The 25,086-nt window shown below is 44.9% G+C and overlaps 1 protein-coding gene across 1 annotated transcript in view; it reads right to left on the reverse strand.

The window, feature by feature from the left end:
- The window catches only part of LHPP (phospholysine phosphohistidine inorganic pyrophosphate phosphatase), a 175,210-nt gene that overhangs the window by 5,914 nt on the left and 144,210 nt on the right, over positions 1–25,086 (reverse strand). The window contains exons 5-6 of the mRNA XM_069239130.1: positions 17,327–17,419; positions 1,827–1,918 (exon numbers count right to left, since the gene is read on the reverse strand). Coding sequence (XP_069095231.1) covers positions 1,827–1,918; positions 17,327–17,419 — 185 coding nt within the window. The remainder of the gene's footprint in view (positions 1–1,826; positions 1,919–17,326; positions 17,420–25,086) is intronic.

Below are 25,086 nucleotides of genomic sequence, written 5' to 3' on the forward strand. Positions count from 1 at the left end.
AACAGCCAGGTCTTGAGTAGCCTCCTGAAGGTCAGTAGGTCTTGGGTCTGTCTTAGGAGTAAGGGAGGGTGTTCTAGGTCTCGGCGGCGAGGTGGGAGAAGGATCTGCTGCTGGTGGTCACTCTTCGGATAACGGTGGTCACAAAGGCGCGAACACCGTAGTCCTTCGTTTACTTCCACAAGGACCAACATCGATAAAATGAAAGAAAGACAATGGTGCTCACTGCAGGCTTTTGGGTGATGCGAATGGTGCCGATTTATAAGCACAAATGGTGCCCCACTGCTTGGCGCCCGCTACAGTGGCATTGGTCGCACCTCCCTAAAGCTGGCCCTCGAGAGGACAAGCTATACCTGTTTGTGCCATGGCGCACCTTTAAAAGGGTGTGCTGGAAACACACAGGGACAGTGTGCCCTATTACAGATAATGTTCTGCCCTCTTTGAAGATGCAAACCCATGGATGCAGTGGGGGCAGCACATCAGTGAATGGCAGAGCAGATTTTTGAAGTAGCTACTTCATCTTTCCTGTTACAGGAGGCACCTTACCTTCACTTTAAGGAGAACAGAGATTCCCTTGCAGGCAGGTAGAGTTGCCTGCAGGGGGTCTCTTTGGCATTCAATGGAACCACCTTTGCGTCCGTGCAGAGGTTGCCCTTGGGGGGGGGGGGCAGCACTGATTGTGAGGAGCCAACTCCTGTGGTGCACAACCAGTATACCTTCTGATGGCCTCTGTGCTTCTGTGCCCATATCCATAATATTGCACAGGCACATATGCAAAGTGTTTTTCCTTCATTTGCATGGTGCTACACCCCCATATAAATGAGGGAACAACCCTTTAGGATAGGACCGGCATAACGTGCACCGGCACAATCTGTGTCGCAGAAGGAGCCGTGAAAGTGGCTGCATCCCCTGCTGTAATACCAAAATGCCCTAGGGTGCAGAAAGAGGATGCCTACCCCAGTTGTGCTCCCAGACACTCTATGTAATATGGACCCAGATCTTAACCTCAAATTCATACCGCAAAAATACTGTGGAATTCATAGTGGTCTCCAGCAAAATATACATGAGTTACATCTGTATGCTAAAGATTGTTACTGGAAAGGTGGATCTCCAGGTCATGCTCTACATTGCATACTTATTTGTGTCCTGTAGAGTTTGATTTTTGGGAGGTGTTTGATGATGTAAATATGATTGCTTGACTCATCTTGCAACTGGCAAAAAATATTGCTTTGTTTAATGATCTTAGATCACAAACTCTGCAATAAAAGGAAATGGGTATGGGGATTATTAGAGCTATTAAGGCAGAACAACTGACTAATTGGAAAAATATCTTTTTTTAAAAACACTTTCTATGTCAGAGTTTCTTTTCAGTGGGTTGGGTTGCTGACTAACATGTCAGATTTGCTGCAAAATGTCACATAAGGTGGTGCTCAATATAGAAAAGTCCAGCTTACATTGAAAGGTTGCTGATAAATATGTTTTAAGTGCTGCTCAACAAGCCAGTGAACAGACATATGAATTGTGTGATTTATATGTCATTTTAATTGTCATTCTATAAGCACTGTTGGAGGTAAGTAAAATGTTTGTGTTGTGTATCCTGTGGGCTTCCACACGTGCTTTTGAACGTCTCTGGAGTGCTACACAATATGTCACAGGTTCTGTACAATGTGGGAAATGTACAAATTCACTGGATTACATGTGGTTGGGTATCTGTGTCTGTACATGGTATTTAAACAGCACAAACCTAGTTAAAAGGCAGAGAAGTGCTGTGATGGCTCAAAGGCAAACTTAGGCCAGAAAACTGCCCTGCCGAAGAGGCCAGAACTCACCTGTACTTTCCAGTGCGCACTTGCAGAGCTCTCATGCCGCACTGCTGGGCTCCGCCCACATCATTAACAATGTCATCGCCAATCATGAGGGCCTATCAATAGAAGAGAAAGATAGACATTATATCTGATGAAGGAGGAAACAGGCAGAGAATCATACCTCAAAACACTTGTATACCAACCCTGGGTCTGGTTTAGATTTCAGCAGACGGGTTACTCTGTCACAACGATGACGACTATCTCATCCGCCGAAATATAAACCCTATTATTTTCTATGGGTTTTATATTTCGGCAGACAGGATATCAGTTACCGTTGTGATGGAGTAACCCGTCCACAGAAATCAAAATCAAGCCCTTTATATTCTCACGAAGGAGGAATGGGGCATAGTCATCACAGCACTGGGAAGGGGTGCACAGCATGAACAGTGATGAGCAGGTTTTGGGACAGAAATCCTATATCAGGATGTAACCAAACTACTTAGAATACTAATGTGCAACTCCTCTAGAACTCCTAATTACCATACACTCTAGAACAAGCAGACCCAGTTCAAACTCACCCCTTTCCATCCCATAAGGATTCCGACGTCTGCTCTCCCCTCCTTCCCCTTTTAGAATTTGTTATTGTGTTTATTTTGTGTTATTTGTACATCACTTGACTCACTCTTGATAAAGTTTGGAGTTTAGAAGTACTAGCATAAATCCCAGAGAGCTAGAGGGCTATTAGTATCAGTAATGAAAAATGTTGGAACCACAATTGCCTGTGTGACGTAATTAGGCAGTGACTCAGTTTATGCTCGGACTTCACTGTATCAAAGCCCAGTGTTATTGGGACATTAAAACTATATATAACTTACTGTGTTTATCTTTAGATGTCAGCAGGGATTCTGGACCAGGACAACCAGAGGAAGGGATGGATGTGTATATTAGTAAGTTATAGGGCTATGGTATATGGCTGCCTTGAAGAACCCATACAAATTGACCCTCTCTGCACACTGGACTCTCAATGCTCTATTTATCCCTCCCATAAAGGTGAGCGTGCTAGCGGGAAAGGGAAAGCTTTTTACTTCTTTTTAGCTTTAGTAATTAGTAGTTCAGCTGTATCAAAAAAACAGATGACACTTATTTTTAAACTATTGTTCTTATACCTTTTTAGCGGCACTGCAGGATTCGGGCACTGTTGGGGGGGAGGGGGGGGGGTTTCAACATAAGCTGGAAATCTATGAGCTGATAGATACCTGGCACTTAGATTGCCTGTTTGTAACAGAAACTTGGGGAAGACCAGACTCAGACCCGGACCTTGTCTCAGCAACTCCCCCAGGATATACCCATTGTAGGTTAGATAGACCAGGAGGTGGGGGGGGGGGGGGGTCTGGCTATTATATGCAGGGCTACATTTATGTGCGTCTGGTCTGGTCCTACTGTGAATACTTGCGAGATGATGGCCTTTAAGATCTCTGACAACAATGGCATCATGTTGGAGGGCCTTTTGTTCTACCATCCACCGTGCCCTCTTACAAATTTCGTCCAAACTTGGGTCAATTTGGTAGAACCAATAGTCCTATCCATAAAGGCTATCATTTTGGGAGATTTCAATATCCACTTTGATGAGACCTGCAACCCAGTGGTCAGGGAGTATTTAGATCTTATGGAGGCCTTGGACTGGACTCTTAGAGTCTCGGTAGCCACACATAGCGCAGGGCATATATTAGATGCAGTTTTTGCTTGTGCATCTACACAGCTGGCTGCATCTAATACTCAGCTTAGCTGGACTGACCATCATATGTTACGCTTCAAAACTAATACCGTACAGCTCCCACATACACCAAGACCAGAGAATAAGGTAGTAAGACCATGGAAGCAGATTAAAAGGGAAGAATTAGTCACTGCCTTAGAAGAAGACGGGGACAGAGCTGAGAAGCTGGCCTGGCCCTTACTTGACATCTTCAACCAAGGCATAGAAACGGCTATGGAGCAGTTGGCCCCTCCCAGAGTCGTGGGGTCCGGTAGCCGGAAAAAGCTTAGTCAACCATGGTTCTCTAGTGAACTAAAGAGGCTGCAGAGAAGCTATCGGCAACAGGAGCGCCGGTGGAAACTGAACCCCGTCCCGGAGGAAAAGGCAGTGTTAAAATCTGTCCTCCATGCTTACAAAGTGGCACGTTTCTCAGCCAAATCGAAATTCTATACCGCTAAAGTGAAGGAGGCAGTAAACGCCCCCGAGAACTGCTCAATGTGATAAAAACACTATCCACCCCTCTCAGGCCTCGGGATTTGGAGAATTCCAAGGAATTTTGTGACAAGGTAGCAGGGCACTTTGAGAATAAAATTCTCCAAATACATGCTACCTTTGACCCCCATGTGATTTCCAGGGAACCCTTGGTGGATTCAGTTACAGATGTTAATGTAAAGGGCAAATTTTTAACTGATTTTCATGCCCCTACCCAGGACCAGGTAAAAAAGATGATCTGTGAAAAAAAGTCAGGTTCCCAATTGGACCCGTGCCCCCCTTTCATTTTTAGATTAGCCCCTGACCTGATGGCGCGGGCTTTAGTCCCGATTTTCCAACAGGTGTTAGATTCTGGTATATACCCGCCTCTTGGAAGGAAGCTATAATTATGCCATTAAAAAAGAAGCCAGATGGGAACAGTCAAGATTTAAATAACCTACGGCCAATAGCCCTCCTTCCCTTTCTGGCCAAAATCTTAGAGAAAACTCTGAATAAGGAACTAGGAGAATTTCTAGTGGCTGGGGGAGGTCTTGATCCGTCACAACACGGCTTCAAAAAGGCGCACAGTACGGAGACAGCTTTGATCTCTTCTTCTGATGCGATCCGGAAATTGGTTGATGAAGGCCAAGGGGCCATCCTAGTATCGTTGGACTTATCAGCGGCGTTTGACACGATCTCCCCTTACTTACTGACGTCTCGCCTTAGTCAAGTAGGAATTAGAGGACGAGCCTTTAAGCTTCTAGAATCCTTCTTGTCTAGTAGATGGACAACTGTAAGTTGCAGCAATTTCCGATCATCCCCTTATTTCTTGCCTTGTGGGATTCCTCAGGGCTTATCCTTAAGCCCTACCTTGTTCAATCTTTATGTTGCACCTTTGGCTGACATCATCTGATCGTTTGGGTTTATCCCGACCTCCTATGCAGATGACACTCCGCTTATTATTCCCATTGCAAATCCTGGAAGGAGGTCAAGGATCGGTTTAGCAATTGCATGCAAGGTGTCGGCAATTGGATGAAGATAAATTGGCTGAAAATGAATGCCACTAAAACAGAAATTCTTTGCTTTGGGCCGGCAAAAGAGTTATGGAATTCACACTAGTGGCCAGCAGACTGTGGGATTCCTCCTGCCCCGACCACGGTCAGTAGGAACCTGGGCATTCTTTTTGACGACCACCTGTCTTTCAGAAATCACGTAAATCATACTCTGAAGACATGCCTTTGGCTGATTAAAATGCTTCGTAAAATCTTTCCCTACCTTAAGCAGGAATGGAGAGTCTTTGCTGTCTTAGCTCTAGTAATGTCGAAAGTTGATTACTGCAATGCCTTACTCCTTAGTGTGGATAAGACATTGATTAATAAGCTGCAAATGGTCCAAAATGCAGCAGCTAGAGCAATTTTAAATCTTCCATGGGGGAATTCAGTCAGCGGGAGTTTCAAGAAACTACACTGGCTTCCAGGGTCCCAGCGTATTATTTTTAAAGCACTTTGCCTAACCTATAAAGTAATTCATGGAATTGGTCCTAGCTATCTTACCACTAGGCTCTGTTGGTACGTTCCCAAGAGAAACCTGATGTTCGCCAACGCATACAGAATTCAGGTCCCCGCACACATATAGCAAAATGGGGGGATAAAGCTTTTATAGTGGTTGCTGCCAAAGGCTGGAATTCACTACTGTTGAATATTAGGCAAGAATCAGCCTACTTAAGGTTCAGGAAACTGGCCAAAACTTGGTTCTTTCCTCGATAGCATGCTTCTCCTTGGCTTACTTTTTCCTTAGCAGTATTTCGGCATAACTGATTGGGGCGGGAAGGGGGCTTGGTTTGTTTTCTGATTTCTTCCTCATCTTTTACCTTTAGCGCTTCGATGCTCCCTGGGAGTCGGAATGCGCTCTATAAATACCACATACATACATAAACCTAAAAGATAGTGTTTTGGGGTTACTCTATGTGCATTTGTTGAACTGACTGCATGCTTGCAAAGAGGTATTTTAATGGTGGTGTTGTAGAGTGCTTCACATAAAAGCAGCTGCTTTTCCTCTAAAACTTGGAAAGTACACAGAGTTCCCTATTCATTTTTTTGCATAATTTATGTGTCACTAAGCCTAAAAAGGGCATTGTTTGGACTTATACTGGGTAATTCCTTGTGTCTGGAAAACGCTATGCTTCTCTGACAAGCTCTAACAAGAGTGCAACACAAGTGTTAAGACCTGCTTTTGCTTATTCCAGGTTGGCTTGGATGGCATTTTATCAATCCAAAGCTGTAATACTCATTCATTTATTATGGATTTATAAAGATCAAGGCTACCCAAAACCGGGCTTCACAGCGATGAACAATACCACAGGGCGACTGACTTTACTCTGGTTTAGGAAAGAGGTAATTTTTTAATTGCTTGCGAAAGCATAGCCAATTCTTTACGCTTCTCAGGCTCACCAGAAGAGAATTCCATAACTTTGGTGCTAAGTAGGAGAAGGATCAACCGACACCCCTGGCTCTCCTTATCCTTGGTATGGCAAAGAGGTCCAAGGAGGACGATCTAAGATATCTCTGCATAAATATTGAAGAGGACTAAGCGATGAACCCTGTGGAACACTGCACCTCAACTTATAACTAGAAGAGTAACAAGGTTCTTCGAGGACCTGAAAACTCCTCTCGCTCAGGAATGAGGTTAGCCAACTTAGCACGGAACCAGAGATATCAAGGTTTTGCAGGCATTGTATTAATACATGATGAGAGACTGTGTCAAATGCCGCACTTAGGTTGAGAAGAACAAGTGCATCCGAGCCACCAGAGTCAAGAATCTGCCTGAGGTCTTCGGTTGCCCTTAATAAAGCAGTTTCAATGCTGTGACGCACCCGACAACATGTCAGGCTGGGATAAAGGATATTATTCGACTCCAAGAAAGTTGATAACTTGACATTGACAAACATTTCTAGACTCTTATTAAGCCCTAGTAGGAGGGAGATAGGTCTATAATTCTCCACCACCAGATCCAATTATGGTTTCTTTAACATTTGACGGATAATGGCATGTTTCAGAACCTGACTACTTTGTAAAGGAAGATTGTAAAGCTTGGCCAAAGTTGATAGTAGAGGTTCCCCATCCTTCATTAATTTGTCTATCGGGGCAGGGTCTAGCATAGAACCTGATGTTACGGATCTCGCTATATTAACTACTTCCATTTGATTAATGATGGTAAAACTTGAAAGCCCAACACCATCGGAATAAGATTTTAATGCAACCTCCTGATGCCCTAATGAACTTGTTATTAAGATAGCAAAGATGTTATTTTACTTTCTCAAGAAAGTACCTAGCCAGTGCCTCACAGCACTGTCCTGAAGGAGGACGGCCTCCCTTGGGGGAGTTACCCTTCAAGAAGGTCTTCACAATCAGATAGGTTTCCTTGCTGGAATTTGGCGCTGCACTGATCCTATTTTTTCAGCATAACTTTGTACCAGGCTTTTTCCTCTTCTTTGTAATCCCTTCTCCACCTCCTTTCCTGCACTGTACATCCCTTTTTAAAAGTTTCAATTCACCAGAGAACCAACTTGCCCTGTCTGCAGGTTTGGCCCTCTTGCAGGTTTTAAACAGGATTACTTCATCCAGTGCCCTGGTGACCCCCAAACTCAACGCCTTATAACATAATGAGGTGTCCCCCTCCTCAAGTGCCTCAGTTACGGTGGACGGAATGGTCCTTTGTAAAGTATTCTTCCATCTAGCTACATCTAGCTTGGACCACTGATGAGAGTTAAAAAACGTTCCAGACTTAGGAAGTGTGAATGATGGCAACCTGGAGGGCCCTACTTCCAGACTGTCCACTTTAAAAAAAATAGGTTCAAGATATGACCCCTGTTGTGGGTTGGCGAAATAATTTGCTGAACTAGCTGAAAGACCTGTAGGTCCTCTAAAAAGGAATGTACTACTTGAGATGTTGTGACCTCTCTATGCAAATTTAAGTCCACCAGCAGAGTGAAATTAGCAGATTGCAGAGGCAATGCAGCTAAAGTTTGTGGAACTGCCTTTACAAAGTCTGTTGTAGATCCTGGAGGTCGGTAGACCAGAATCCCTGAAAACATAAAGGAATGGGATAGTTCAATCGAGAAAAGTAGGCTGTCTCATTCCGAGAAGATAACAGGGGTGTTTTACAATCTAGGGTTTGCTGGGAAATAATAGCAACTCCTCCACCTGCTTTCCCCACCTGATCTGATCTGTTTACTTGATAATGGACTGGCAGAGCGACCACGATGTCTGGCTCACTCCCCTCCCTCATGTGGCTGGAGTAGTAAAATTCTTATGTCATTTTGTGACTTGACATGGATAGTACTAGCTAATTGTAAGGAAACAGGTCCCCCCCCCCCCCCCCCACTTTTTGCCTGCCTTTGGATTGCTAGCTTCTGGTTTTTCGACCCTGATAATGCACTGTGGCCTGCTAACCAGACCTCAATGCCAGTGTTCTAACCCCTGACAAAGTATATGTCAGATTGGCTATCTCTAATCGGCAACTACTGACTTACTTAAAAGTCCCTAGTATATGGTACCCAGGGTACCAAGGGCATGTAAGGCAGAGTGCCACCCTGTGTGTGACAAGGCTCAACATTGCTCCCAGTCTGCCACTGCAGACAGGAAGGGCAGCTGTCATACTGGCAGTTCGACTTTGTCATTAAAACTAATGTACCCACTTCACTTAATGATATATGTAGGCCTCTCCTAATGCAGGCCTATCTAACCCTAAGGCAGGGAGCTGTATATTTTTAAGTAGGACATGTATGTTTATATGTGTCATTGCAGCAAACCCCCTAAAGTTGTCGGTTTGCTGTGGAAAAGTTAGTAGCCCCATTGACTAACAAAGGGTTGTAGGCGGACACCTAAGCCTACCTAACCTCTGAATAGGACTACCTAACTGAGTACTGTAAGGTATCAAATTAATTGTGGCATTAAATTCGACTTGAGCATCAAGTCGAGTTTAATGTTACTATTAAAGTAATGCAACATTTAGAAAGATTCCACTCTGTGTCCCAGCTGGTCCAGTAGCCTCACATGGTCACTGGCCCACAGACAGCTTTCTGCCTGCCTAGGGAGCTGTGTGAATGACTCTCAGGCATAGAAACAATAGCAGCCTGCTGCAGGGAGAGGTATCACCTCCCCCTTGCAGGAAGCCACTTTGGGTGATAGCCCAAAAGACGAGCAGCATAGGCAATGCCGCCTTTGGTGGTCAAATGGTAATAACACTCCTGATGTGCTGCCCTTTGTTCAGGTAGACAGACTGGAGAAAGGGACAGAGAGGGAAGACCAGTACACCAAACCAGTTTTCCCATGGGTGTGTAGCCCTCAAGTAGCCACACCTCTGGGGTGGGCTACCACGCTCCTCACAGCCAAAGAGAGGTTGAGACATTTTGGGACTGGCTAAAATAGTGCATTCTGGGACTGCCGGATGCCACACATCGCCAGACATTCGTGACAAAGTGAAAGGGGACCTGGTAGCCCTTTGGCTAGTGACCATGCTGTCTCCTCTGGGTACTTTCCCGGGATAAAAACGGTACCCCTGGCACCCCGAACCTCTGGTCCTCTCGGAGCTGGAAAAAGGACAGAAGAAGGACTAACCTGTGGCCCCCTGGACCACACAAAGAGAGGCCCCACTGTCTGCTGGACTGTACCTGCTGCACATTGGGGTAGTGAAGTCTGGACTGTGCCTGTGGCTGCTGGCTCGGGGGAAAGTCCTGTGCCAGGCCCAGAATGAAGCAGTGACTCCAAGAGTCAGTTGGTTGGCCCCCTGGACACCACCAGGGACATTAAAGCTGAAGAAGCCCAAACTGTCAGGTTAGTAGCCACTTCAGAGGAATCACCGCTGATTACTGCTAGGCGTCCCAAGAGATTCATCCTCCATGGTGAAAAGTTGCACCAAAGTCAGCACTAACCGGGAGTGTTTTCAGAGTCCAGAATGGTCACTAGCCTCCACTAAAGGATTTTGCTGTTACCACTGTGTTCAGAGACCGGTAGCTCAGCCACATCTGGCCTTCTATTGTCTTAAAGAGGAATTAGTTGGACTCTGACCTCTGTGACCAAAATTACCCCACACGACCTGTGCCCGAGGATTAAGCACAAAGGCACCCCATTGACCAGGTAAAGAACCCATAGCATCTTTGAGTATCTTTCATCCTGCATTCTCAGCATCAGGACCACTCCACGAAACTCAATGACAGTTGTTTCCTAAAGGCTGGAACTGGACTGTAAAACACTCTAGTGGCCAGGTAACTGTCTAGTTTACGTACTGGGTCCTTTAAACTTCATCCTGCCAGATTTGGTCACTCAAGGAGGAGTGTAATTGCCGAACTCAACTGTTACAAACTTTTCAAAAGCCTGCAAACTTTAAATGAACCAATGCTTGATTTTGGTTGAATCAAAAGTTGATAAATCTTTCAAAATCTATATCTCTGGAACCCTCTGGTGGATTTTGCTCATCTTGGACTCTAAAAATTCATAAAATATAATCTATTTGTATGAATTGGTGTTGTGTTTCTTTCGTCTTGCATGGCTTTCTTATTTTGTTGTTTGGTACTGTTAAATGTTTTACACTAAGTTCCTTTGTGCAAGTCTTGCTGCTCAAAGCCATAGCTACCCAGGGTTGAGCTGAGGTTGTTCAAACCACCCTGACTGGATCCAGGACAGTTTTTCAAGCGTATTCCATGGTGAGGCTACACAGCCATACCATATAATAAACCAAAATCCTCACATTAATCCTATGCTTAAACACACTATCTAAAATGGCACTTTTCTAGCTCGGCGTGGATAGCATTAAGCTTATTCTGTGCTTAAATATTCTACTATAAAAAGCAGATATTTGAGGTGAACAAATTCAGAGTGTCAGTGGTGATGTAGAGTACTCCACTTAAAAGAGCTGCTCTCCATCTAAAACATAGGAACCATCCAGAGTTCCCTGTTCCTTTTAAGGATATGGAACCTGACTGCTGGTAAGTTGTTTGCGTCTTCCTCTCATGGAACCTAGCTGAAGGTGAGCTTGTAGATACTGCTAATGTTTGTTTTGAGGAACTCTTTGTTTACATCCTGTTTTATTTCTGCTCCTATCCTAAGTCTTGTCACTATTGATGACTGTCACACACTGCCTTCAGTTAGATCAGTGTTGCATTGTAGTACTTGGCAGATTCAATATCCCACTTGATTTTTCTCATTTGAAGGGGGCAGCTTGTAGAGTGTTTTGAAAGTGTTGTGATAAAGCTTTTCAAACATCTTGATCTGCCACATTTAATGGGTCCATTCAGGTGGCTTGCACGAGGTTGGGAAAAACTTCCTTACATTTTTTCCAATCTTAATTTAGAATTCTAACACGTAGAGGCATTGTTATTGTATGTAAAAAGTAGTCTGTTGACAGCCCCTTAGTCAGCTTTCACTCCTTCCAGGTCTCCAGACATTAGGTCCAAGTACAGTAAAGTCTCAGACATGGATCATGAGATATCATAATTATCACTTTGTTTCATACGCAACAGCTGAAAATGAAATTGTTAAATCAGGGTATCTTCATTCCTCAAAGCTTCAGCCTGTACCCAGCTACTTCCTGCTCTACTCTTGGACACAGCCCAGCAAAGACCTCCTCTTCCTTCTAATTACGACCATTCATCCTCAGCACTCATAACCATAGTTACCGCTACTACTAATAATTTATTTTTACTCAACATTCAATGTGGTCATTATAACAGTGTCGTTCTAAGAATCGCCCATCGGGAGGTTTACTTCCCATCCCCCCAGACTGCGCAGTTCTGAGAGACATCAAGGACATACATTTTAAGCAGTACAGCGGTGTTATGTCTTTATAGAGCAGGTGTCTCCAATCATTTGATCGTGAACTACCAGTACCTCCCAGACCCCTTCACAGCAGCTCACTACCTGGAGTTAATTTGCAAATAAGCACGGGGTCACATTTATTTCCTTTTAACCCCTTCGCTGCCAGGCCTTTTCCCCTCCTGTGCCGAGCCTTTTTTTGGCTATTTGGGGCAGTTCGCTCTTAGGGCCTCATAACTTTTTCTCCACATAAGCTACCCATGCCAAATTTGCATCCTTTTTTCCAACAGCCTATGGATCCTAGAGGTACCCAGACTTTGTGGGTTCCCCTAAAGGAGACCAAGAAATTAGCCAAAATACAGCGAACATTTATTTTTTTGCAAATAAATGGGGAAAAACGGCTGCAGGAGAAGGCTTGTGTTTTTTTTCCTGAAAATGGCATCAACAAAGGGTTTGCGGTGGTAAAATCACCATCTTCCCAGCTTTCAGGAACAGGCAGACTTGAATTAGAAAACCCAATTTTCAACACAATTTTGACATTTTACTGGGACATACCCCATTTTTACTATTTTTTGTGCTTTCAGCCTCCTTCCAGTTAGTGACAGAAATGGGTGAGAAACCAATGCTTGATCCCAGACAGCTAAACATTTATGAGAAGTAGACAAAATTCTAAATTCAGCAAGGGGTCATTTGTGTCGATCCTACAAGTGTTTCCTACAGAAAATAACAGCTGAAATAAAAGAATATTGAAATTGAGGTAAAAAAAAACAGCCATTTTTCTCCACGTTTTACTCTGTAACTTTTTCCTGTGATTTCAGATTTTTTAAAGCAATATACCATTACGTCTGCTGGACCCTCCTGGTTGTGGGGATGTATAAGGCTTGTAGGTTAATCAAGAACCCTAAGTACCCAGAGCCAAAAAATGAGCTACACCTTGCAGTGGGTTTTCATTCTATACTGGGTATACAGCAATTCATTTGGTGAAATATAAAGACTGAAAAATAGGTATCAAGAAAACCTTTGTATTTCCACAATGGGCACAAGATAAGGTGTTGAGAAGCATTAGTTATTTGCACATCTCTGAATTCCGGGGTGCCCATACTAGCATGTGAATTCCAGGGCATTTCTCAAATAGACGTCTTTTTTACACACGGTCTTACATTTGGAAGGAAAAAATTTAGAGAAAGATAAGTGGCAATAACACTTGTTTTACTATTCTGTGTTCCCCCAAGTCTCCCGATAAAAATGAGACCTCACTTGCGTGGGCAGGCCTAATGCTCGCGTCAGGAAACAAAATGGACACATCACATTTTTACATTGAAATCTGACGTGTTCTTTCCAAAGTGCCTAGCTGTAGATTTTGGCCTCTAGCTCAGCCGGCACCTAGGGAAACCTAGCAAACCTGCGCATTTTTTAAAACAAGACACCTAGGGGAATCCAAGATGGGGTGACTTGTGGGGCTCTGACCAGGTTCTGTTACCCAGAATCCTTTGCAAACCTCAAAAATTGGCCAAAAGAAACCCTTTTCCTCTCATTTCGGTGACAGAAAGTTCTGGAATCTGAGAGGAGCCACAAATTTCCTTCCACCCAGCGTTTCCCCAATTCTCCCGATAAAAATGGTACCTCACTTGTGGGGGTAGGCCTAGCGCCTGCGACAGGAAATGCCCCAAAACACAACATGGACACATCACATTTTCACAAAGAAAACTGAGCTGTTTTTTGCAAAGTGCCTGGCTGTGGATTTTGGCCTCTAGCTCAGCTGGCACCTAGGGAAACCTAGCACACCTGCGCAGTTATGAAAACTAGACACCTAGGGGAATCCAAGATGGGGTGACTTGTGGGGCTCTGACCAGGTTCTGTTACCCAGAATCCTTTGCAAATCTCAAAATCTGGCGAAAAAAACACCTTTTCCTCTCATTTCGGTGACAGAAAGTTCTGGAATCTGAGAGGAGCCACACATTTCCTTCCACGCAGCATTCCCCCAAGTATCACAATAAAAATGGTACCTCAATTTTGTGGGTAGGCCTACTGCCCGTGAAAGGAAATGCCCAAAACACTATCAGGACACATCAAAATTATCAAATACAAAACTACCTGTTTCTGCGGGGGTGGGGGCACCTGCGTTTTTGGTCCTCGGCTCAGCAGCCATATAGGGAAACCTACCAAACCCAGACATTTCTGAAAACTAGACACCCGAGGTAGTCCAGGGAGGTGGGACTTGCGTGGATCCCCTAATGTTTTCTTACCCAGAACCCACAGCAAACCTCAAATTTAGCTTAAAAAATAAAAAAATTCCCACATTTCTGTGTGGGATCACCGCAACGGGACAAATTTCATACTGCCCAACGTTCCCCTCAGTCTCCTGGTAAAAATGATACCTCATCTGTGTAGGTGGGCCAAGTGCTTGTGACAGGGAAGAGCCAAAAACCTGTCGAAATTGAGGGGGAATCAAAGCGGGTCCAAAAGGGCAGTTTGAAAAAAAACATTTTTAGGCTGACCAGCGCAAATATAGATGAGACAATGCTGGGTGGTAGCAATTTTGTGGATTCCTGCAGATTCCGGAAGGTTCCATCACAAAAATGTGGGAAAAATGTGTGATTTCCAGCAATGTTGGAGGTTTGCAGGGCATTGTGGGTAAGAAAATGGTGCGGGGTGCATGGGAAACACACCACCCTGGAATCACCCAGATGTTTAGTTTTCAGATGTGTCGAGGTCTTGTGGATTTTTCTACATGGCAGCGTCCCAAAGTCCATAAAGTGTAGCCCTCACCATTCTAAGTGGGACGATTTTGAGAGTTAGCCAAGGTCTCACATGGCCCCAATGTAAAACCAAAACACAAAAAAATCAAATGTCCTCATGCTTGCCGTGGGATAAGATGTTTTAGTGTGCGGGGGAGAGCTGAAAGACTGTTACCCCCTTCAGTTGGGGTGGGGGCATAGCCAGGCCCATATTGGTTGGTAGCCACCACCCCACTTATTTTATTTTATTTTTTTATTCCCTGGCATCTAGTAGACTTTCTGCCCCCGGGGTGTGGGGTAATTGCCCAATCCCGCCCAATGGTGGGCAGAACAACTTTGGCCCCATTTTGGAGAAAAAAATCTTCCCTGGTCTCTGGTGGGCTTTCTGCCCCCCCCTTGGTGGCAGATGGGCCTTACAAGGGGGGCCGATATGGCCAACTGTAATGTGCCCCCATGGGGCACGACCCTTACCCAAGGGGCTGCCCCCCTAAAGCAAACACACACATACACCAATCTCTGGTGCCTAAGTAGTTTCTGCCCCCCCCTCGGGGGCAGATCCGCCTAATAGAAATACGCCGATCTGCCCCCAAGGGGAGCAGAAATGGCCTAAAATAAATTCCCCCCCCAGGGGAGCGACCCTTGCCTGAGGGGTCCCTCCCCTTGCGTGAAATGGGCCCAAAAAAAATCCCCGGTGAAATGGCCTAAAATAAATTTGCACCCCCAGGGGAACGACCCTTGTCTAAGGGGTTGCTCCCCTTGCGTGAAATTGCCGCAAAAATAATAAGGATGCCTGGTGTCTAGTGATTTCTGCTCCCCTTGGGGGCAGATTGGCCTAACAAAAATCGGGGGGCAGAAATGGTCTAAATACAATTTGCCCCCCAGGGGAGCGACCCTTGCCTAATGGGTCGCTCCTCACCTCTAAAAAACAAAAATGATCCCTTGCGCCTAGAGGTTTCTGCCCCCCCGGAGGCAGATCGGCCTAATAACAATAGGCCGATCTGCCCCCGGGGGGGGGGGGGGGGGGTGCAGAAATGGGCTAAAATAACCCCCCCCCCAGGAGTGGCCCTTGCCTAAGGGGTCGCTCCCCTTGCGTGAATTTGCCTTAAAAAAAAAAAAAAACTCCTGGTGTCTAGTGGTTTCTGCTCCACTGGGGGACAGATTGGCCACATAAAAATAGGCCAATCTGCCCCTAAATGGCCTAAATATAATTTGCCTAAGGGGGTCGCTCCCCTTGCGTGAATTCACCTTCAAATAAAAACTCCCTGGTGTCTAGTGCTAATACCCCCGCGGGCAAATCAGCTTAAGAGCAATAAAAAAGGACTTGAAAAAAATTGCACCCCTGGGGAGCGACCCTTGCCCAATGGGTCGCTCCCCTTATGCTAATTTATATTGATAAATAAATCCCTGGTGTCTGATCACTTCAGGATCCGGCTTCTGAAAGGCTCTGAGAGACTTCAAAGGGAAGGAAATTCCTTTCCTTCCCTTTGAGGCCCCTCAGGCCCCCATACCATGATCAGAAGAGAAATGCTTTGCATTTCTCTTCCAATCAGCGCCATGGGGAGGTGGCTTCTGATGAGGTCAGCGTGCGATCGCCATAGTGGGGGGTCGGAGCTTTCCCTTGCATCCCTGCCTAGGGGAGTGGGAGGGAAGCCAACGGAGGAAGCGCTAGCGTCCATCTGAGCTCATGGCCGAGGACGTAATGGTTACGTCCCCGGCACAGAAGGGGTTAGATTAAGGGAAGCCTGTGTTTATTTTACGTTATTATGATCAGGGTGCAGATTCAGGACCTGATAAGTAGCAGTGCTGGAGTCAGATTTATGACCCAGGACACAGAGGTGAAGAAATGAAGCACTAATGTATTTAACCCTTAAATAAAAGTCCTTGCCAACTCAATATTGGAGGTGACAACAAAATTATGTTTCTCAATGCTTTTAAGTTGGAGAAAATTAAAATGAAACGTTACCCTATGATTAAATTACCTTTCAGTTTAAATTTCTCATTTTGTTTTCAAAGTATTGCATTTACAAACAGCAGGCCTCTTACTCCCAGTGGCCAGTAGAACACTGTGCCATATTTATAACTGAAAAATACAGTAATTTTTTAAATGGGAGAAATTAAAAATGCAGAACAATGTTCAGCATTATGAACATTTTAGCACTTGAAATTCCTCCCATTTAAAAAATAGTTGTATGTTTGTGTTATGCCACATATGGCAAAAGGTATGTCCTGTACCACAAGTACATATGACACAGGCTCTCAGTTACCCCATACAAACATATCCCGTTCATATGCACACGTGCACGCATCCCAAAAGACCACACTCTCACTGACACACATGGCAGCCCTATCATAGTGCCCCTAGTCAAAGTATTTTCTTCAAACCACAGTATCTGGCTGTATGGACATTAGGCTTGAAATCAAGGAAGCTGGGTGTGCGGAGTGTCTGGTAATAATGCACAAACTGTTTAGTTTTCGGTAGCTCACAATGATTTTCACTGATCAGAAGTAGCTCTCACTAAAGAAAAAGTTGGAGACCTCTGTTCTAGAGTAATGTTCGTTAACACTGCTTAGAACTGCATTCCTGAAAGTGAATCTCTCTTGGTCCTCATCAAACTAGTACCTGCCTAGGTCTTGCACAAATCTAATTCTTGTGCTGGTCCACCAAACAAACTCCTATGCTCTCCAGATTGGGAACTCTTGAATTTAGGAAAAATAGTTTGTAAATATATTAATACTGGCAACCCAACTTACCTGATGAGGTTCCACTCCCATATCTTCCAAAGCAGAGAGGAAAAACATTCTCGATGGCTTCCCAACCACTTCAGCTTTGATGTCACAGGCGTACTGAGGGAATGCCAACAAAAATAAAATGGGCCAATGAATCCTCAAACAGGAGTACACTCCAATGAACAAACAGCAAGACAGTTCAGTCATGTATCCAGTACTTGTGAACACAATAAGAAATCTCACCCAATCACCCACATACAGATTTGTCCAAATTCAGGATCTGTCCATCGATATCCCACCCATCACCAATATGCCACATTTGTGAGAAATGCAAAACAAATAAATAAACAAGTGTAATGTCTCCTGCCCTCCATAATTTAGCACACGTATAAAACCACACTGTGTGATTGAGCCTATTAAAAACATCAGCAGCTATGGTGCAGTAAAACCCATCTTATAAATATTACAAACTACAGTATCTGGCCCATCTAAGGAGGTACTGCATTTAGAAATGTTCCATGAGAACAATTACCAACATCTATCTATGATGTTGTGCTTTGTACAAAAATGACAGTGGCAGGTGGGAAATTATCTTGTGCACACATACTGAGGGGGCACTGAAGCAAGAACTGTTCTGGTGGAAACTAGTCTGCATTCAAATGTGGTCACCTGGGAGCAGAGTGCAGCTCATTGCCCAGAAGCGGCATATGGCAGTAGATGTTGCAAGACTAAAGGCATGGCAGAGTGTGCTTGCCAAGAGGTTAGGCATAGCAGAAATTGTTTTGTAGAATAGATAGACACTGCAGGTCTGGTATCTAGCTTATAAAAGATGGACCACAGTAGTTCCCTCAACTTTTACCTGCTTAATAGCATAAACTGGTGAACAGCCATTAATACCTCTTTGCCTTGATACCGTCCCACCTTCCTAAGTGTGCTGTTAATGGCTAGGATGCGCATAGTATACCAGAAACATGTGGTTGGGCTGGGTAGAGTTTGTGCTTGTGCAAAGATATTACATGGCGACCCCTCTTTGTGTCCAAACGTGCATCAGTGGACCTGGCAAGTGTGTGACAATTCTGTGGGTAGCCACTTTAGGAGGTACACCTGCTGAGCACCAGCATGTGGCTATTTGACTGGAGCACCACCAATCCTAACATGAGATAAATTCTTTACATTGAGTAAAGAAGAACATTGGGTGTGTTTTGACTATTAGTGCTTCGGTTTCACCTTAGCATGTCATTATCCAGACCCTACTCCCAGGCTGTGGCATCCCTGGTTGTAACATTCTAAGTTTGTTTTGAATGAATGCAACTTACACTGGCCATCCAGCTCCTACCTAAATAAGGATAAATGTTTCTAAGTGTCCTTTTTCCATTGCCTCACACTGTCATACATCCTCCACTGTCCCAGGGGACTGACTGTCCTGCAACTTCGCTTTCCCAGAACCTGGCCTGTTCGGAATCTTTCACTGCCAAGAAACCCCAATGTTCCCATTCCCTCTACTGGTCTGAAACCCCAATTATCTGATTGTGGCTTTACTGTCCCTACGTATGGAACAATTACCCTCCCACCCCTTTAGGTGGAGAACCTTGGACTGTAGACTGGTTTGGAGCTAACCTACGAAGGAGCAGGTTCATGTCCTGCTGAGGTGGGCAACACGTATGATCGCGACATAGATCCTTCAAACATATGAACACTTGCAGTGCCTCCATTGTGGTAAATGGGCCCAACAAACCTGCCATGTGAGCATCACACTGGCAAAATATCCACACTCACATAGACTGTGTCTCATCCTCTGGTGCTTATTTACAGGTGGCCATGTGGCAAAATGCAGTATGCACAAGACAGATGACCTACAGAAGGTCGGCTAAGAATCAGACTCTTGTAAGGGACAAAAATACACAGTGGTCCTTGTGTTGTGAGTGAGTGTGCGTGCAAACACACACACTCGCTCTCATATGTGAGTTATACACCCTATCAAGGCTCCATCAAAGGCACATCCTCCCACTCTGGTGATGTCTACTGAATAGCATCCTACAACAACTCACCGGTGGTAGCACAAAAAATAGTAAGGTGTCAAATACTGAATGTGAGCAGCTTTGAGGTTAGTCCCTCATGTGTCCTATCCGGATACACCTAAGTTACAACTACGTCTTGAATTCCTGTCCTACTGACCTAAGACCTGTTGGCCAAATGTCTCTGAGCATAGAGCCCATTACTGGCAACTAGCTGTATGTCATCTCCATATTGCTTTCTCAAGGAATCTGTGTATCTGCACCCATCAACGTTTCTCCATCCACTGTGTCTATTTGAGTCCCGAGAGGCGAGGCTGCTAATAAGTAAATCTGCCCACCAGAGGATCAATCAGGCATAGTGCTGGAGCCGTCCAGCCTTAAATATCCCCTATGGGTCTAGTCTGTCTTGCGGGAGTGGGTAGACCCCGTTGAAGAGGTAATGACTGTCTCCCTCTCACTAATGTTAATCCTGGCAGGACGGATGTCCTATGCCAGTAAGTATCTGCTTTCAGCTCATCAGCTGAAAGGAACTAACTTTTTTAAAGCAAACATTATTGATTTTCCATCATCATCATCAAGAAATGAGCAAAAGAAATCAGAACAGTTCTTTCACCATCTTATACAAGCTCACCAATACAATATCATCTGTGATATGAAAATCTCTCCACATTGTGCCCACCCACCTCCCTTAGTTGTGCCCATATATCATTACATCGAATGTTTGTGTCCCATTCGGTATTGTCTCATTTTGATCAATATAAGGCAGTTGGCAACCATAGTTTGTGGTCTGGTGTCGGCTTATTGGAATACAGGCATCAGCAATTAGTGTCTCAAGCATTCCAGCATTGCTAAGAAGGAGTCATCCCTGATGGAGTACCTGCTGATACCGCTTGTGATGGTGGGGGATTAGGGGTAGGCGGGGGAGGGGTGGATCCTTCCTACAATCTACTAGTGCCTCCCAGGCCCAAGCCATATCTAATAAGCCACGGCCATTCTGAGCCTCTTAGAGCAGCACTGCACTTTCATATCCCGCCCAGCTCTCCAGCTCTCTGCACCATGTTGTCGCTTGAGGTTTCTCAATGGAACTAACTAAAATGGTCATTCTCAATCCTATGCTCCTGATTCTTCAAGCTAATCAACCAGCGCTCAGCAGTCCATACCAATCATTCCAGAATCGATCTAGAGCATTACTGATGACATCTTCCTTCATTCCTCAAGTAGATACATCACTTGACTACTTCTATGTTAATTCCTCGGCTCTCTGCAAAGTCTTGTGACACTGAGTCACACTCACACATTTCTGTGGGGAAAGGTGGCTTTATGGGGCGTGGTCCACTGATCTACACCCTGACTGTGTCCTCTGCTGTCTCAGGGCCCTCTAAAGTAGTGACTGTACACTGCACATCTCAAACCTACAGCCCACAACATTAACAGAATAACCATGGCAGGTCTGCCGTGACCCTATTTCATGTGGCTTAATGTCATGTGATATTTGGATTCGACTTCAGACTCCAGCTATACCTACTGCTTAGCGGGGAATGATTAGCTCATATGCAGTCCCAGCAAAGCATGTCCCCAACAACAGAATGCATCATCCAGATTATGCCACTGAGAGCCTTACAATGGCAATCCGTGACTGCAGTACCAAAAAATAACATTCATAACAGCATAATTCTTACACAGAGCATAATTCCATTTATCTCATATGGAATGTACTTGTCCTAATTTACTCGGGCTTGGACAATGAAGAGATGGCTCTGATGGGGTGACCTGAGAAATGGAGAACTGCTGGCATATTCTAGTGTTTTCAATCAAACATATATAATTAGAAAAATAAAACGAAAAGTTCACTAAAGAAATCGCAAGTGAGCAACCTGGCATGGGGTAGAGAGAGGCACTGTTGTCTGCCTTGAATACATCTGGAGTGGTTCCACGTGACCTTCCTGGAATGGCCTGTGGTATGTGGATTATCCTGCCGTGCAAGTAATGGATTACCTCTCCTGATTTGCACAGAGAAGTTAATCATCACTATTACGTCAGCACCCTGACATGAAGGGACATGAGAAAGAAAGGGCGGTAAGCACTCCTAGAGTGTGATCTATTCTTAGGTCTTGGTGTTCCACAAAGGGGATACTGAAACCATGCAAGATTTAGGGGGCCTGTATTTCTGCCTCTTGCCAACCTTGTTTGGATCAGGGTACTCAAAGTGAGACGGTACTGGACCAAGTGCACCGACTCAGCAGATGAACAAGCTCTGACTGGTAACATGTTCCACTTCTCTTCCAGGGATTCCTGCATCATAAGTTGCACTCACCCCCCCAACTCCAAAACAGAGAATGGTGTTGGGTTAAAAGTACATTCCAGATCCAAACAGAGGCCTCTTCGGAACACAAGGTTCAGTGTATACTTTACTTCCACAAGACTTCAAAGATCATGCAGATTACTGGACTTCAAGAGAACAGTGGTTTAGGTTTTCTCATGTCACAAGGCCATTAGCAAATGAGAAGGAATGGAGAAACTAGGGTGCGTTCTTCCTAGTCATTCCATGACCACCTCCAGCAGGCCTCATAACCTGAAGGCAACTGTGCCCTGTGAGAGTATCAGGAAGTGACAGACTGATAAGATCACTTAGCCCAGTCTCTAAAAGCAGAGTATGTCATGAAATAGACAAGGTTGCAATCTTCATTGTTCAGACCATGTATTCAAATGCAGTCTCTTCTGCCGATGGAATTGTTGGAAATGGCCCTTTCTGCAGGGTTGTCCCCAAACTTTTTGTCTTCCTCCTCCTGTGTTTCTGACCCGCTTTTTGTTGGCTTTCGGACTGTGGCCACTTTACCACTGGTAATCAGTGCTAAAGTGCATGTGCTCTCTCCCCTAAAACATGGTACGTTTGGCTTACACCTGTTTGGCATATTTAATATACCTGCAAGTCCCTTGTAAAGTGGTATACCATATACCCAGGGCCTGTAAACTAAATGCTACTAATGGGCCTGCAGCGCTGACTGTGCCAACCATCGAAGTAGCCTTTCAAACCTGTCTCAGGCCTGCCACTGCAAGTCCAGCATGAGCAGTTTACTGCCACCTTGACTTGGCATTTCATACTACTTGCCTAGGCCTAATCTCCCATTTTTACTACACCTAAGGCACCCCTAAGGTAGGCCCTAAATAGCCCAATGGGCAGGGTGCTGTGTATGTAAAACTTAGGACATGTACTTAAATGTTTTACATGTCCTAGTAGTGACAACCAGCCTATTTTGTTTTTCACTACCATGAGGGCTGCTCCTCTCATAGATTAGCATTGGCAATTCATTTATAAACTTTAAAGTAGTAATTTCTGATCTGAAAGGAGTAGGGTGGGCATGTTTGGTATGTTTGGAAAGGTAGTACAAAATCATGCTTACTGATGTAGTTGGATCTTACATTCCTATTTTAGAAAGGCCACTTTCAGAAAGTGGGCTTTTCTCTGTGCTTAAAACTCTATGTGATTTGCAGCCTGACTCCAATCCACCTCTAGGGCAGAGTGACAGCTACACCTTGAGCATAATTTCTAGACAGCCACAACACAGGAGGGGCTGGGTGTGACAGAAGCGGCATCTGCATACTGATAGTCTTTGTGGGCTGAGAGAGGTAAAAGGGAGAAGTTGGTCACACCTTACATGTCAATAGGCTGTCCAGCCCTCACACAAAGGGCTGATTTACACCCTACTGATGTCTGGAGCCAGGGATGGGTTGAAATGGGCTGTGCTACACTTGAAAAGGATCCTTTGAAGTCACCCCTTGAACAAAGATATTTTTGAGTATAAGTACTTGGGCTCTGACCTCATGGCTTTTAGAGCACTTTGACTCTGGGACGGAACATCTGTCAGAAGGACTGCTGTGCTGCACAAAGGACTCTTCTGGACTGCTGTTGCCATGGTACCTGCTACTGGCTGGGTGGCCTAAAGGGCTCACTGGATTGTTTTCCTGTTGTTCTACTGCCAACTTCCCCCTGATTCTGTTCTACAGGCACGCTGTGGTACTGCCAGGAGAGATCGCCATCAGGACTGCTGGGCTGGTTGTGCTGGTCTACCTGCCAACTTTTGCCTGCCTTGTGTTTCCCTCCAGTGTTCTCCCAGGTCCCTGCACACACAGCTCCCAAGGAGGGGCCCATTCTCCACTTTTTGGTGAGACTAGCACCTGGTGAGTGCGTCATTCTGTTGTTGCTTCTGTCCCATTGCAGCAACTAGAGCCTTTTCAGTGCTCAGCAGGATTCCCCCGGTGCTCCGAGTGTCCCGCTATCTCTTCAGTGAGTGGAGTGCTTTTCGGCCCATGCTGCAGGGCTCTCTAAACGCGAGCAAGAGACACTCCAGCCCTGGGAGAAGCTCTGGCCTAGTAGCCGAAAAGGACACCTGTGCCCTGGAGGAGTCTCTCAGCCACCCTGCGCTCCTTCATGGGCTGCGCTGCCAACGCTAAGAAGGCTGATGTGGCTGTGGGGACACTTCTTCACAGCTACCCATGAGGCCCAGGAGGGCTTCGGGCATGCTGTAACGTGGGCCTTAAGAGTGGTGGACAGCCGCCTCATCTAGCAGTTCTGCACGCAGCTGCCCTTTGTCAATTTGTACATGCGGGGGCCAAGTGAGGCTTCCTTGCCATAATTGACAGTGAGTGTGTGCCCCCCAATCCATTGGTCTGTACCTGGAGGGGGGCGTACTTGCGGATTGAATCCTCCATGGGGACCCCGCTTAGATCCGATCACTGCAAGGTTACTATTTTATAGATAGTAGACCTGCAGGGGTTCCTGCGGCCTACAATTTCTGCTAAGATCACCATATCCTGCATAAGAGGCATGCAGGTGTCACTGAGCCTTCGCTTTGGGGCTAGAAAGGTTAATAGGAGCCCAGGTCAGCTGGACACTACAATTTCCTGATGAACCTTGCGCTCTTAACGTGACAGTACTTGTCCGTGATGGCTCATGTATTTATTTTTCATAATCTGCCCACATTTTTCATTATGTGCCCTACGTAATTACAATCCCGGGTCGTCTCTGCCGTGCAGTGTTCAGGGTCACGAGTACTACCTCTGTATTAGTGTCACATGCACAATATTTCTATTTTGTGTGGCTTGGGCCCTCCTGAATCTCAAAGGTGTTGAAGCATACATTTTAGTAATGCTTTTAGTGACCCAGACATCAGCAGAAGGTGACAATTTATGCCTCATGTTTGATACTGCAGCTTTCTACATAAGCCTGACACTTATAGCAAATATGCTTATGTTTTCATTTGTTGGTGGTCACAATTGTGCCTTCCTTATTAAACAATACGTTAGTGAAGTAAAAATTATGTTAAAGTATAATTTAGACTAGACGAACTGCTAGCATCTAAACAAATTTCATTTTAAATATTTAATGTGTGATTTATAAAGGTACATGAGTAACAATTGCCCTTCTCTGCCACGTTTACTGAAATGTACTGACAAAGTTATCATTTAAGGTAAAAATGTATTGCTCATACTAAGTCAAATGTATTGCTCGTACTAATGAAATATTAATATTGATAAGTGTATAAGTTTATGTTTTTACATGTTTTATTAAATTGCAATGATTAACTGTAATGCAATTGATTTTTCTTATGTTACCTTAAATGAGGCCTGAAGAGCCTGTATTTTGCAGTCATGTAAAAGTGATGATTCAGTGTTCTTTCTAACATGAGTTTTTCTCTAGGTTCTGTTCTCATGAGAAGCTTTGCAAGTTGTGATAGGTTCATTGTTCAATTGCACAGAGACTTTTAGTTT

This window comes from Pleurodeles waltl, chromosome 6, assembly GCF_031143425.1.
Source record: "Pleurodeles waltl isolate 20211129_DDA chromosome 6, aPleWal1.hap1.20221129, whole genome shotgun sequence".
Lineage (NCBI taxonomy): Eukaryota > Metazoa > Chordata > Amphibia > Caudata > Salamandridae > Pleurodeles > Pleurodeles waltl.